The 13,046-nt window shown below is 46.3% G+C and overlaps 1 protein-coding gene across 1 annotated transcript; it reads left to right on the forward strand.

Annotated features, from left to right (window-relative positions):
• The first annotated feature begins 427 nt into the window (after positions 1–427).
• LOC124651209 (probable purple acid phosphatase 20) lies at positions 428–5,896 on the forward strand. Its single transcript, XM_047190334.1, has 3 exons — positions 428–589; positions 4,650–4,947; positions 5,037–5,896. Exons 1-3 carry the CDS (start codon positions 428–430, stop codon positions 5,894–5,896), a joined length of 1,320 nt encoding a protein of 439 aa, XP_047046290.1.
• The last annotated feature ends 7,150 nt before the right edge of the window (positions 5,897–13,046 follow it).

Genomic DNA, 13,046 nt, shown 5'->3' on the forward strand with positions numbered 1-13,046 from the left:
TTTTTGCTGCCCTTGCATTATATTTTGGGAGGACCACCATAGTTTTTTGCTTCCTCTCTTCTCCTGTCACGCTGATCGCCTGTCACGCTGGCACCGCCAATGTACAGGCTTTCTTCGTGACGGGGCACGTGAAAACCGACCCTGAACCCGTGGAACATAGCTCTCACACGCCGCTTCGCTGACGCTAAGAAATCAAAGCTAGAAAGACGCTGAAACCACCCGACGCTTGGATAGCTAGACAAGCACCAAGATCTGTAGTGTCAGGCTATCAGCGTTTCCACTTGCAGGCTGAAACACATCCAGTACGTACGTGCTGTGTTTCGTTGATGGTTCAGCGGAGTGCTGCGGTGCCACGTCCATGGTCCTTGTCTATATGTAGTCCCTCCTTCGGTCGTTCTCGTTGCCTTCTCTCCGCTTTGTATCCGCCATGGCAACGGGGAGCAAAGCAATACTGGCTCTCGCCATACTCGCCGCATCCTTGTCCGTCTCGCGCGCCGTGACATCGTCCTACGTGCGGCCCAAGCCGAGGACGACGCTCTCCGAGCTCAAATCCGTTCTTGAGGACGCCCAAGGCCAGACGCCACAGCAGGTACGCTTCACGAATGCTCCTGCATATCATGTTAATTCCTCCGCAGGTCCACTTCTTAAAATATTCTCCAATGATATCTTACAAGCTTTTCTTAAACTATTTGATCAAACTCAGCTCACTGGGTTGAAATAAAAGTTTCCGTGCAAGTTAAAGTGAGTGTCTATGAAGCTCTCAAGTTATTTATCTATGTGGCTTTAACTTTGATATTGTTCGCAAAAAAAAAACTTTGATGCCTAATATTGGTAATAAAAACTACTTACCCGGTTTAATCATTTCTCATTTGGTTAAAGTAGTAGCTATTTCTGAGTTACCACTTGAAAGGAAGTGATTTAATCCAACCGACTGATCTTGGGGAGAAATTCGCCAATCTTCTTGGATTAAAAACCTCTCCATTGGCTCCTCTCACCTGCTCTCCCTTCTCCACGAAGGAGCACCTCCGATCCCCTTGATCTCTCAAGAGCCTCCCCCCTCCTCTTCATCTTGCTTGAGTTTTGTTGCAATGATATTGCAATCATTCAAAAAAGATGAGGTTTATATTGCACAAATTGGATGATCATCGTAGTTTAACTAAATCACACTGTGGGGAAGGCGCCTGAACATACCCCCTCTGCTCGTGGTAATGCACCTAGAAATATAAGATCGCAACATCATATTGTTGTAATATAAAGGTGAAGAAATAACTTTCTCTAAGTCGATTGAGCCTGATTCAGATAAACTTGATTCTTTATTTTTTTGACCTGAATCTAGATGCAACTCATGCAATGTCCTAAGGTCGACTGCAACATCTCTTTATAAACACCATGCCTACCGCCAAACCCTATTGCATCTAGTTCTATTGACCTACCTCCTTTACCATCATCGTCACTACCTCCATATCAACCCGCCCACGCCGCATCGCTAGTGAGCTTCACATCATGCTTTCATGGTGCCCCTCTCGGCTTCACTAATGTGAGTGATTATAGGAAAGGAAAATAGTTAGCGTACCTTTAATTACAAGAGATTTTCATCAAATAACAATGTGACGTCCTTCACGTGCCAGTGTGCCACAACGTGGCGTTCATTGTGGCCATGCATGGTGGATTCATGGATAATAACACTAGGGATGTGAAAGGTACTGTAGCAAGCAAGGTATATGCTTTGTTGCCTAGTGGTATCTTGAACAAAGAGTGTGGCTGGATTCACAGAAGGATGCCAGCAAGGATCGCTTCGAGCGTTGTATAACTAGTTTGCATTCGCTTCCTGGCTACTGGCCTCCCAAGAACGCGACAGGAGACAAAATGCGCTCGGTTGAGCTTTTGGTTGTACATCAGTAAGCTTTTGTTGCAGTATTCAGAGACAACAAGATATCTAAGTTAGGTAATTAGTCGTACGTGAAGTTGGCTTTCATGTTGCTTTCTTAATTTAGTCAAAAAATGGTAATCACAAATCTCACCAGAATCCCAACAAATATCACCTGTAGAGTGACGCATTTCCTAGCGCGGAAGATTTCTTATTTCTTGTCCACGCATTGTAGCTTTACCTGTCCCTTCATGATTTTCAGAAAGTCTTTATTTTTTTGGTTTTTTCCACTCACGTGATGTATTCATATTTTTCTTTGGACGCCAAAATTGAGCTCCAGAGTGAACAGTTTTGGACCAAAGGATTACCACGTGATAACTTAGTTTTTACTAATTTTGATGGCAGTTGTTATCTGTCGTCGGCTAAAAATTGGATTGGTAGCAAGTCGTCCACTTCGCGAGACTAAAACCCAAATGTTCTCTTCTTATAATTTTCTTTTCTTTATTTTTCTTTTTGCAAGATTTATGATTAAAAATGGAAATATGGTTTAGTGATCTGGATTGTCTGTCTTGCACTTTAGAGTGAATTCCTACTTTCACCCCTTAGTTATGCAGCTGGGACTATCCCACTTAGTGTTACTTTTGTTAGATGTATATATCAGTCTATTGTAGTTTTCCCATATGTTAGGGGGCTTTCTGCATATGTGCATCTGTACATGTACTATATATTGTGGCCCTTGGCCCCCTGGTAATACAACAAGCATATTGCCCTAACAACTTCTACAAAAATATCCAATCTAGAAGACTTTAAACGTGGTTTTACCCGAGCAGAGGAAGAAGATGGAGAAAAGAAGTATCAAGAACCAAGAAAACGAAATTCAATTATAAAAATGTAAGTAATTGTAGGAAAGGAAAATAGTTAGCGTAATCTTAATTACAAGAGATTTGCATCAAATAACAACGTGAAGTTCTTAACTTGCCAGTGTGCCACAGCGTGGGGTTCATCGAGACCATGCATAGTGGATTCATGGACCAAGAGTATATGCTTTGCTGTCTAGTGGTATCTTGGACCAAAAGTGTGGTTGGATTCACGGAAGGAGGCCAGCAAGGATCGCTTCGAACGTTGTATAACTAGTTTGCATTTGCTTCCTGGCTACTGGCCAAGAACGCGACAGGAGAAAAAACAAAATGCGCTCCGTTGAGCTTTTGGTTGTATGTCAGTAAGCTTTTGATGCAGTATTCAGATATGACACGAAATCTAAGTTAGGTTATTAGATGTTGGCTTTCATGTTGCTTCCTTAATTCAGTAAACAATGGTAACCACAAACCTCACCAAAATCCCAACAATATCACCTGTAGAGTGACGCATTTCCTAGCACGGAAGACTTCTTAAGTTTTCTTGTCCACGCATTGTAGTTCTAGCTGGTTCCATCGGACGAGCCGTTTTTGCACCCGGGAGCATATGCTCCCGATTTTTTAAATGAGTTCTAAACGTAGTTTAAAATGTTAAAAAAAATTGAACAAAAAATCGATGCATACGTGTCGACATTCTATGTGCTCATAAACTCGTTTCGTCGAAAACCACATAGGACACAAAAACAAATTTCTGTTCTGCGAGACCGTAATACTTGAGCATCTTCAGGTAAATGCCGATAGCAGCGCTGCAGAATCTGATCGACTCGTCCCCAAGGAATTCCATGAGGGCCTCTGCAATTGCATCCGTGTGCAGAATGTGGAAGACGAGCACTTCGCTGGCGACACAGAGTTGGAGGACGGCGGCGCGCTGCCTCTGCTGGAGTGGAAGGTCCTTCTGGCTTCCTGGCTTCACAATGATGAACTCGCAATCTAGGCCGACGCACTTGGTCGGAGCAGCATCGAGGTACTTTTCCTTCACACGGCGGATCCACCTCTTCACCCTCTCTACACGATGGGTGAAGGTCATGCAGAAGGTCATGCATTTCTTGTCGAAATGGTACACCCTGGAGGGTGCTACAAACCCGCCATTAGAGCAGAGTCTTCGTGTTCTTGGATGTTGGTGGGCGAAGACATAATTTGGAGGGATCGATCGAGATCGGGAGATAGGCTGGGAGGTTGATCATCTCGTAATCATAGTAGAATCAACTGTGAAAATGATAAGAAAGGAAATACAATTAATTGATCTAAATAGTGGGGCTTCCCCTTTTTTTCAAAATTCCACCGATCTATTAATAATTATCTATGGCACAAACCGAAATCGTACCGTCGTTCATGCCCCTCCATCATCGGTGTCGGTACTCTACAAAGATGGCATTGGGTAGGGTATGGACAGGGTAGAGAAATACCATACCTAATGGGTAGAAAGTTGTGTACCCATACCCGTACCCATGGTATGAAACTCTACCCGTATCCATACCCGATGGATACCCATATCCATTGAGTACCCAATAGGTAGATCAAATAGTACATTCATAATTTTACATTTGGCGATAGCATATTTGATAAAAATCAATTATCTCAACTCAATAATATGTAGTTGAGTATATGACAATTATTAAAATTTCGAAATCACAATCACATTCTCATAACTTAGAAGTCAACACGATTAGAAGAGCCACACAACAGATTCACAATTGATGACAACTTAACATAGGTTCACAAAACCAATAACTTGTCTATTTAATTGCATAGATCTACATATCAGTAGAAATGGGTAGGGTATATGGTATATCCATGGGTACAATACTACGGTACCACGTGGATAAAATTGCAAGCCCTAAAGAAATTGTTATTCAACTTCGTTGCAGGTGCACGTATCAACCGTGGGCTCTGACAGGATGAGGGTGACATGGATCACCGAAGATGATGCACCGCCGATCGTAGAGTACGGCACGATCTCAGGCCAGCAGTACCCATTCTCAGAGACCGGAACAACCACGAGCTACTCATACCTGGCCCTCTACCACTCAGGCAACATCCACGACGCCGTCATCGGCCCGCTGAAACCCAGCACGACGTACTACTACCGGTGCAGCGCCGACCGGTCGCGCGAGTTCTCCTTCCGGACGCCGCCGCCCAGCCTCCCCTTCGAGTTCGTCATCGCCGGTACTGCATTCGCATGAAATGCTCCTCGATTTTACATTATTCCGGTCTCTTGTTATATGGCACGCTTTGATCGATTATGGGGCGAACAGGTGACCTCGGCCAGACCGGATGGACGAAGACGACGCTGCAGCACATCGCCGCCGCCGACTACGACATGCTCCTCCTCCCCGGCGACCTATCGTACGCCGACTTCTTCCAGCCACGCTGGGACTCTTACGGCCGCCTAGTGGAGCCGCTGGCGAGCGCGCGGCCGTGGATGGTGACCCAGGGCAACCACGAGATCGAGAAGGTGCCCCTCCTTGAGCCGCGCGCCTTCAAGGCCTACAATGCGCGGTGGCGCATGCCGTTCGACGCCGGCGCCTCGCCGTCGGGATCGAACCTCTACTACTCGTTCGACGTGGCCGGCGGCGCCGCGCACGTCATCATGCTGGGCTCGTATACCGACTACGTGGCCGGCACGGCGCAGCACGAGTGGCTGCAAGGCGACCTCGCCGGGATCGACCGCCGTAAAACGTGCTTCGTGGTGGCGCTGGTGCACGCGCCGTGGTACAACAGCAACAAGGCCCACCAGGGGGAGGGCGACGCCATGCGGGACGCCATGGAGGCGCTGCTCTACGGCGCTCGCGTGGACGCGGTGTTCGCCGGCCATGTGCACGCGTATGAGCGGTTCACGCGCGTGTACGAGGACAGGGAGGATCCGTGCGCGCCGGTGTACGTGACGATCGGCGACGGCGGGAACCGGGAAGGGCTCGCGGCGAAGTACATGTACATCGACCCGCAGCCGAAGACTTCTGTGTTTCGGGAGGCGAGTTTTGGGCATGGAAGGCTGCAGGTGGTGAACGCGACGCATGCGCTTTGGACGTGGCACCGGAACGACGACGACGAGCCTGTGGTGGCCGATCGCGTGTGGATCACCAGCCTAGCATCCAAGCCGGCTTGTAACAAGTGAGTGGCAGCTCAAGCCTAACCCTAACATGTACTATCGATGTTGGAATGATGGAGTGAACTGTTCGTGGCAACCCGTGCCGACTAGCATTCACTAGTAGATCGGGGCTTTAGCACCGGTTTGTAAGGGCCATATTCACCGGATGTCCAACCGGTGCAACGCATCCGGTGCTAAAGGCCACCATTTAGCACCGGTTCAGTTGCGAACCGGTGCTAAAGGGGCACCACGTGGTGGCTGCCGAGCGTCTGAGCGAGAGGACCTTTAGCACCGGTTCATAATACGAACCGGTGCTAAAGGGTCTGCTGCAGCAGGAAAACGTCCCAAAACACTGCCGCGGTAGAATCCCGCTACCGGTGCATTTTTTATCCAATTTTTTTTCAAATTATTTTTCACTCCCTCTTATTTCTTTTTTTCAAAATTTCTAATATTTTATTTATTTCACAAGTTTAGTCTCTAACTACACTTATCCCTAGTCAAATTACTTACTCGCGGTCAAACTTCCCACTCGGTCACTCATCCTCCCACTACTCTAGCACTAGCACACTTAGGGTGTGTTCGGTTTGGGGATGGGGTGGAACGGAATGGAACCGTTCCGCACCCAGAGCCCGTTCCTGCGTTCGGTTGCAGACTGGAATGGAATGAAGTGGTTCCTCCAAATGGAATATTCCCTCTAGATCCGGAATGAAGTGGTTCCTCCGATTCGGCCGGACGAGGTAGAACGGGTGACTGTCACACGCTGATTAATTAAGTTTAGCAATAATTAACCAAGTTTAGTAATAATTAATCAAATTTAGCACTACTTAATCAAGTTTAGCAAATAATTAATCGAGTTTAGAATAATTAATCGGGTGATTATCTCACCCATTCCATTCCAAAACCGAACACAAGGATGGAACTGTTCCATGACAAAAAAAATTGTCCAAACCGAACATAGGGATAGAACGGTTCCGTGCCAGTGGAATGGAATGGTTCCATTCCATTCCACTCCATCCCAAAACCGAACACACCCTTAACTTCCAAGTTCCTTCCTGTCCCGCATCCAGGTGCTTCGCGCGCGCATGTATATGATACTAGTATTATATCAATCCTATTAACATGTTGGTCGATGTCATATTTCTTTATTGTTTGAATTTCAAATAATTCTTTTAATAAACAAAAGTAATGATGTAATAATAATCTTGAATAAATAAATAAATATTAACTTTATAATTTGTATTATTTTTAATTATTTTAATTTTTTTTAAAAAATACTTTTTCTCCAAACCTAAAACCTGGAAATTTGAAAATCTTATAATTTTCTAAAAGTAATAGTAATCTTTATGCAGGATGCAATTATTAATTTTAATTCTAAACTTTTTTTTGCAAAAAAATTCGAAATTCTTAATTTTCCCTAATAGTAGGCTGCGTAACATACATGAATATCAAAAGATTTTATTTTTTTAATTTTCTATCATTTTCTTTTCTATTTTACAGAGTTAAAAAAGGCGATCCACGGGGACGGGGGAGGGGGGGCGGGGTGGAGGTGCATGGGGAGCAGAAAAACCTTTAGGGTAGACCTTTAGCACCGATTCGTGCCACGAACCGGTGCTAAAGGTTTCGCGGCTGACGCCAACCCTTTAGCACCGATACGTGTCATGAACCGATGCTAAAGATACCGCACGAACCGGTGCTAATGCCGCGGCTGGTCCCCTAGATGTCCAGACCACACGAACCGGTGCTAATGACCCCCTTTAGCACCGGTTCATGCCAAATCCGGTGATAATGCTCTTTGGAGTGAAAAACCAAAGCCCTCTTTTCTACTAGTGATTGCGCATAATTATACTTAGTAAAATCTTATGAAAAACAGATTAATGTATTTGGTTTTTTAGGAACTAGAAATATTAAAAATAAGCTTGCTGCTCAAATTGCTAATCTCATGTTATATACTAACATATTCTCATTTCCCAGGTGTGTTATCCTATCATTGGGTAATATAAGGTGGTTCGGACCTTAGTAGCCAATGTTTAACAGTTCCTAACCCTAATAGCGTGTGTTCCTTTACACAGAATGGTTAAATAGGTTTGAGTTAGGAAGATAACTTGTTGATTATTGCTTCTATGTTCACTAGTAGGTAAAAGGTTACAGAGGCACGACTAATGACAGCGGGTGCAGAAAGGCGCACGCAAGTGCATCCTCTTTCTAGCAGCGGCCGAAAAAGCGCACACGACTAGTTAGCTGGTAATGGCAGCGTGTGGACCGAAAGCGCACGCGACTAGTAAGTGGGGACCACATTTGCAGATGCAATAAAATACCAGAAGCGGGTTAATCGTGTAACATGCAGGTACGTTGTTAGTAACAGCCCGCGCAATACTAGCACGCGACTGATATCGGTGTCCCGTACCTAACAACCGTATTAAAGTCTACTTTTTGTGAGTGTGCACGATGTGTCAATGGTTGCATAGTATAAGATGATAAGCATAATGTGTTAACGCACCAACTTTGATGCTGTATATATGTATGTATCCGTCACACTCTCTCAAAACACAAATTTTCGCGAAGATTTTCGTCTATTGATCATGGGAAGCTCCTATGGCAAATCTTCTCGAAGATGTCTTATGATTATAGCTCTTTAGCTAGCACTTATAAGACATCTTCGAGGAGCTCGCCTTAGGATCAAATACACACTATGATTAATTAATTATATGGGCAGGTTTATTGGCAGCGTCCAACAGACGCGCCACGCGGCTACACTACAAGGAATTCTTCAATACATGACGCTTCAAAAATGTCATAATGGATTGGCTATGACGTTTTTTTGACGTTTTTGAGAACGTCGAAAGCCGAGCATCACCAATGACCGTTAGTGGCAATCTTTGTAGAAACGTCATAGCTAGACGATTGCGATGTTTTATAAACGTCATAGTTTTAACGAAGTTTTAAACCGTCATTGTTGATCTAGACAAGCCACGTCAGGTCCGACGTGGCAATCCGACGTGGCAAAACCGTGATGAAAAAATAACGTCATTATCTATTATAGGGGCAAAGCCAAGTAATGCTGAATTTTTTTCAGATTTGTTAGGCCTTGGACTGTTACGAGCCCAATTCTTATTGTGCTTTTGCCTTTTAATCCATTTCAGTATTTAGGCTTTTCGAATTTTGGTTTTCACAATCCAACAAATGTAGATTTCATTCTGATTCAACAAATTTGATACAATGCAATACGATTCAGCAAATTTGATCCAATACATTTCAAAAACTAGATCCAGTTAAGCTCATTATTACAATATAACATACACTTCTCATCACATCAACTTGGAATAATCATAAAAAATATGCTCAATTAGCACAGGGAAATACAAATTACTAGATGGACCTAGCGCGCTTTGCTGTGCCCGTTTCTTTTTTCCGCGTAATGTGTGTTGGTTTCCCCTTAACTTTTTGTTGTCATGGTTTAAACAAAATGAATCAACACAGACAAACGATTGCACCAGCCAAAGCATAAACAAATCAAATAAACACCCTAGGAGCAAACCAAACGCACCCGCAGCATCACATTCCCAATCTCCCGGTAAGACATTGGTACATGCTGCCTCCTCCAACATCAAAAAATGACCAATGCACAAACAAATTACATCGTCCCAAAAACGTTAATGACGAAATAACAAATCAGATCCGAAACACACTGAAAGCCAAAGCAGACGCATGGCACCAAGGGTTGCGGGGCAGAAGAGCACCCCAAACGATATATGTTTTGATTACACTTCGTTGCACTTCTATACATGTTCCGGCACTAACCTATTAACAAGATACCATAGTGCCAGTTCCATGTTTTCTGCTGTTTTGTATTTCAGAAAAGTTGTACATGAAATATTCTCAGAATTGGACGAAACAAAATCTAAAGTTAATATTTTACCGTAACGAAGACGAAGTCCGAAGGGGGACGAAGATGCGCCACAGGGCGGCCAGACCACCCCATGGCGCGGCCTGGGTGTGGCCCATGCCTAGGGGTGGTGTGGGCCCCCAGGAGGCCACCGACCTCGTCCTTCCGTCTATTTATTCACGATCTCGGAAAAAACCTAAACACCCGAGCCTCCATCCACGAAAAGTTCCGTCGCGGCCGCCATCGCAGACCCTAGCTCGGGAGGGTTCTGAAGCTCTTCCCGGCACCTTGCCGGAGAGAGAGATCATCACCGGAGGCCTGTACATCGCCATGCCTGCCTCCGATGTGATGCGTGAGTAGTTCATCTCTGGATTATGGGTCCATAGCAGTAGGTAGATGGTTGTCTTCTACAATTTTTGCCTCATGTTTAGATCTTGTGAGCTGCCTATCATGATCAAGATCATCCTTATGTAATGCTACATGCTGTGTTTGCTAGGATCCGATAAATATTGAATACTACGTTGAGATCGATTATATATAGTTGTCATATGTTATTTGTGATCTTGCATGCTCTCTGTTGCTAGTAGATACTCTGGGCAAGTAAATGCTTGTGACTCCAAGAGGTTGTCATATAATTTATACCAAAGATGTTAGTACTCAAAGTAAGAGGTTGTCATATAATTTATATTGATGCTCCCTATACCTCTCCATAAGTTGGCAAAGTAAGAAAATTGCCTCTGTAGTTGATCTCTCGGGCATAAAATCGAATTGGTTTTTAGTGACTTTCGTCACTCTCCTCAAGCGATGCTCGATGATTCTCTCCCAAAGTTTCATAGTATGGCTCATAAGCTTAATCCCTCAGTAGTTAGTATAACTTTGGATATCTCCTTTATTCTTGAAGTTAGGTACTAAATGCTTTTTCTCCACTCCCTAGGCTTGTTGTTTGACCGAAAAATGTGGTTGAAAAGCTTAGTTAGCCATACTATTGCCGCATCTCCGAGGCTTCTCCACACCTCCATTCGGATACCATCAGGGCCGAGGGCCTTTCCTCCTTTTGAGGGCCTCTTTAACCTCAAGCTCTTGGATATAAGGATTACAAATTATAGCATTGTTCGAAGCATAGAAATACAAATATTGTTGAATACTTATTACAAATATTGTTCGAAGCATAGAAATACAAATATTGTTCAATACTTATTACAAATATTGTTCGAAGCATAGAAATAGAAATATTGTTCAATACTTGTTACAAATATTGTTCAACGCATAGAAATACAAATATTGTAGCCTAGTTTCTTCCTCGCCCTCAACGACCCCTTGTGCCTCGTCGACCCCTACTTGTTGTGCCAGTCCCAAAGGTTGAACAATTTGTATCCTAATGACCGAACTACATGCGCCACAGAAATAAGCAAACACGGCGCATATTTGCGTCTGGGATGTGTCGCGGTGGACGCTGCGCGGACGCTCGAAGTGACCGCTCGCTTCTCCACCGGGCCCTCCTGGCAGCGAGCCATAGAGCTGCATCGAGCGCATCGCTTCGGTGGTCATCGCTTCCGCATCTGCGCCGCAGCCTTCACCATCAATGTTGCGGCTGCCTCTTCTGCACGCGCACTGGCGGGCGGCGGCTGGGCTTCTGCGCCATCATCAATGGTATCGTGTCCCGCGCGCGCCCGGCCTTAAAAGTCGATCGGTGTCGTCCCTACCATTGCCCACACCAGCGACACCTCCACTCCCACCCCTCACCGCCGCGCTCCAACGCATAACCATGGGAAAGAAGAAGCACGACTCCAAGGCATCCGACAGCGGCACGAAGAAGGCGGAGCGGACGCACAGGGTACCGCTGTCAGTCGAGGTGGCGTGGCTCATGTACAAGAACTGGACGCCGTGCGCCGGCTGGCACGACGTGCACCTGCCTAGCGGCGGTTGGCTGCTCAGCCACCTCCGGGTGCCTGTCCCGCCAGTGCCTCCGCGCTAGCCAAACATGAGCGCCGAGATCCGGCGCAGCCGGCGGTACCTGCCGCCGGACCTCCGCGCCGATCCCGCCTTCTCCGTCGACTCCGACAGCTGGCGCACCTGGCGCAAGACCGAGAAGGACCCGAGGAGGCAGGCGGCTAATAGGTGCATGCGTTAGGTTTATTTTTATTTTCCTTTCTTTATTATGTAAATTATATTTTTATGTTGAAAAAATGCAAAATCAAAAAGAAAATGCGCCGCGCCGCTGGAGCCACCCCGACGCAAACGGACACACGATCAATTTCAACCATTTGGATCGACGCAACCGGACGCGCGTACACATTTTGGCTGTCCGAATGCGTCGCCCCGTAACGATATAACTTGCTAAACGCGAACACTACCACAAATCTGGTATTATTTGCCAAATGCCAACAACGCACATAAACATGCAAGCTTTATTTATTTATTTATTTATTGGCATTATTGATGCATGCATACACCATACGGCGTGCTCGCTGGTTTATCGATCGTACATATATGTGGACTGTTACTTACGTGGGTGATTAAAGAAGATGGCGAAATGTTTGTCCCCTCCAAGGCTCCAACACATGAGCGCTAACGGCCCTTGTTGTGTTAATTGTGAAACGCCTCCGAGGCTTTTCCAGCTCCGCTGCCGGCGCCCTCCGAAGCTTTCCCGACGCCGCTACCCATGCCCTCCGCAGCTTTCCCGGCGCCGCTGCCCGCGCCATCCGCACCTTGTCCAGCTCCGCTACCAAATCCAGTCGCACCTGTTCCAGCTCCCCTGCCGGCACCCTCCGCGCCACCCGAAGCGAAGCTACCCACGCGCTCGGCGGTTTTCGAAGCGCCTCTAGTGGCGCCCTCCACACCTCCAGCTCCGCTGCCGACAACCTCCGCGGCACTCGAAGCGACGCTACCCACGCCCTCGGCGGTTTTCGAAGCGCCGCTACCGGCGCCCTCCGCACCTTTTCCAGCTCCGCTGCCGGCACCCTCCGCTGCACTCGAAGCGCCGCTACCGGCGCCCTCCGCGGCTTTCCCCATTCCACTGCCGATGCCCTGAGTAGAAGCAGCTCGAGCAGAAGCTGCAATGGTCATGGCGGCGGCAACCACGAGGAGGAGCAGGAGGAACTTCTTGCTGCTGATACCCATGCTTTACTAGTTACGTATGTATAAAGTTCGGCTGACTAGCACCTAGCGAATCTAGATTGATTGTAAAAGGAAGAATGTTGGCTGGATGGATGGATGCATAGACGATACCGGTATTTATAACCAGTTCAGCTTGCTTGCTAGCGTTGGGGTACCGATGATATCCATTGCAACTGG

Source organism: Lolium rigidum, chromosome 5, assembly GCF_022539505.1.
Source record: "Lolium rigidum isolate FL_2022 chromosome 5, APGP_CSIRO_Lrig_0.1, whole genome shotgun sequence".
Lineage (NCBI taxonomy): Eukaryota > Viridiplantae > Streptophyta > Magnoliopsida > Poales > Poaceae > Lolium > Lolium rigidum.

Excerpts from the sequence above, each read along its gene's own strand:
- LOC124651209 (XM_047190334.1), top strand. The coding sequence starts at position 428 with ATGGCAACGGGGAGCAAAGCAATACTGGCTCTCGCCATACTCGCCGCA. Across the intron at positions 590-4,649 it reads AAGGCCAGACGCCACAGCAG|GTGCACGTATCAACCGTGGG; the intron begins GTACGCTTCACG and ends ACTTCGTTGCAG. Across the intron at positions 4,948-5,036 it reads CTTCGAGTTCGTCATCGCCG|GTGACCTCGGCCAGACCGGA; the intron begins GTACTGCATTCG and ends TGGGGCGAACAG.